This window comes from Penaeus monodon, chromosome 34 (genome assembly GCF_015228065.2).
Source record: "Penaeus monodon isolate SGIC_2016 chromosome 34, NSTDA_Pmon_1, whole genome shotgun sequence".
Taxonomy (NCBI): domain Eukaryota; kingdom Metazoa; phylum Arthropoda; class Malacostraca; order Decapoda; family Penaeidae; genus Penaeus; species Penaeus monodon.
In genome coordinates, this window is record NC_051419.1 from 26,146,294 (window position 1) to 26,146,761 (window position 468).

Genomic DNA, 468 nt, shown 5'->3' on the forward strand with positions numbered 1-468 from the left:
AGAAACACCCATTTTCTATAATTTGTCTTCTCAAGGGGAAACTCACGCATCGTTAAACTGGTCCTTGAGGGGCGAACCCTGCTGGACTGCAATGGCATATGGTTTGCGCGAGAACTCTTCTCCGACCATCTGTAGATCACAGTTGGTGAGGACGAGATACCGGATGTCAGTGGCATCACCTGGGTCAAGGAAGGAGGTGGAGGAAGAGGTCAGGTCAGGACGCAGAGAGGAGGAGATAAGAAAGTTGGACCTTTGCTAGTTTACACATGCTAGTTTATATCGTTGGGAGGAATGTGAAGGTGAGGTTTATTTTAGGTTCAGGAGGAGAGTGAGTGATTTCTTTCTTAATGATGAGGACTTACCTGGATGGATTACGAAAATATGTTAAGAAAAAAAAGACGAATATATTTTAATCAGACTGGTGAGGGATATTTGGCCGTCATGTAGATCAAATAACATCGCAAAACG

The 468-nt window shown here is 44.0% G+C and overlaps 1 protein-coding gene across 1 annotated transcript in view; it reads right to left on the reverse strand.

Moving 5' to 3' along the window:
* Positions 1-468, reverse strand: part of LOC119594665 (ionotropic receptor 25a-like) — a gene marked incomplete at its 3' end in the record, with an annotated part of 33,857 nt that overhangs the window by 9,280 nt on the left and 24,109 nt on the right. The window contains 1 exon segment of the mRNA XM_037943721.1: positions 47-179. Coding sequence (XP_037799649.1) covers positions 47-179 — 133 coding nt within the window.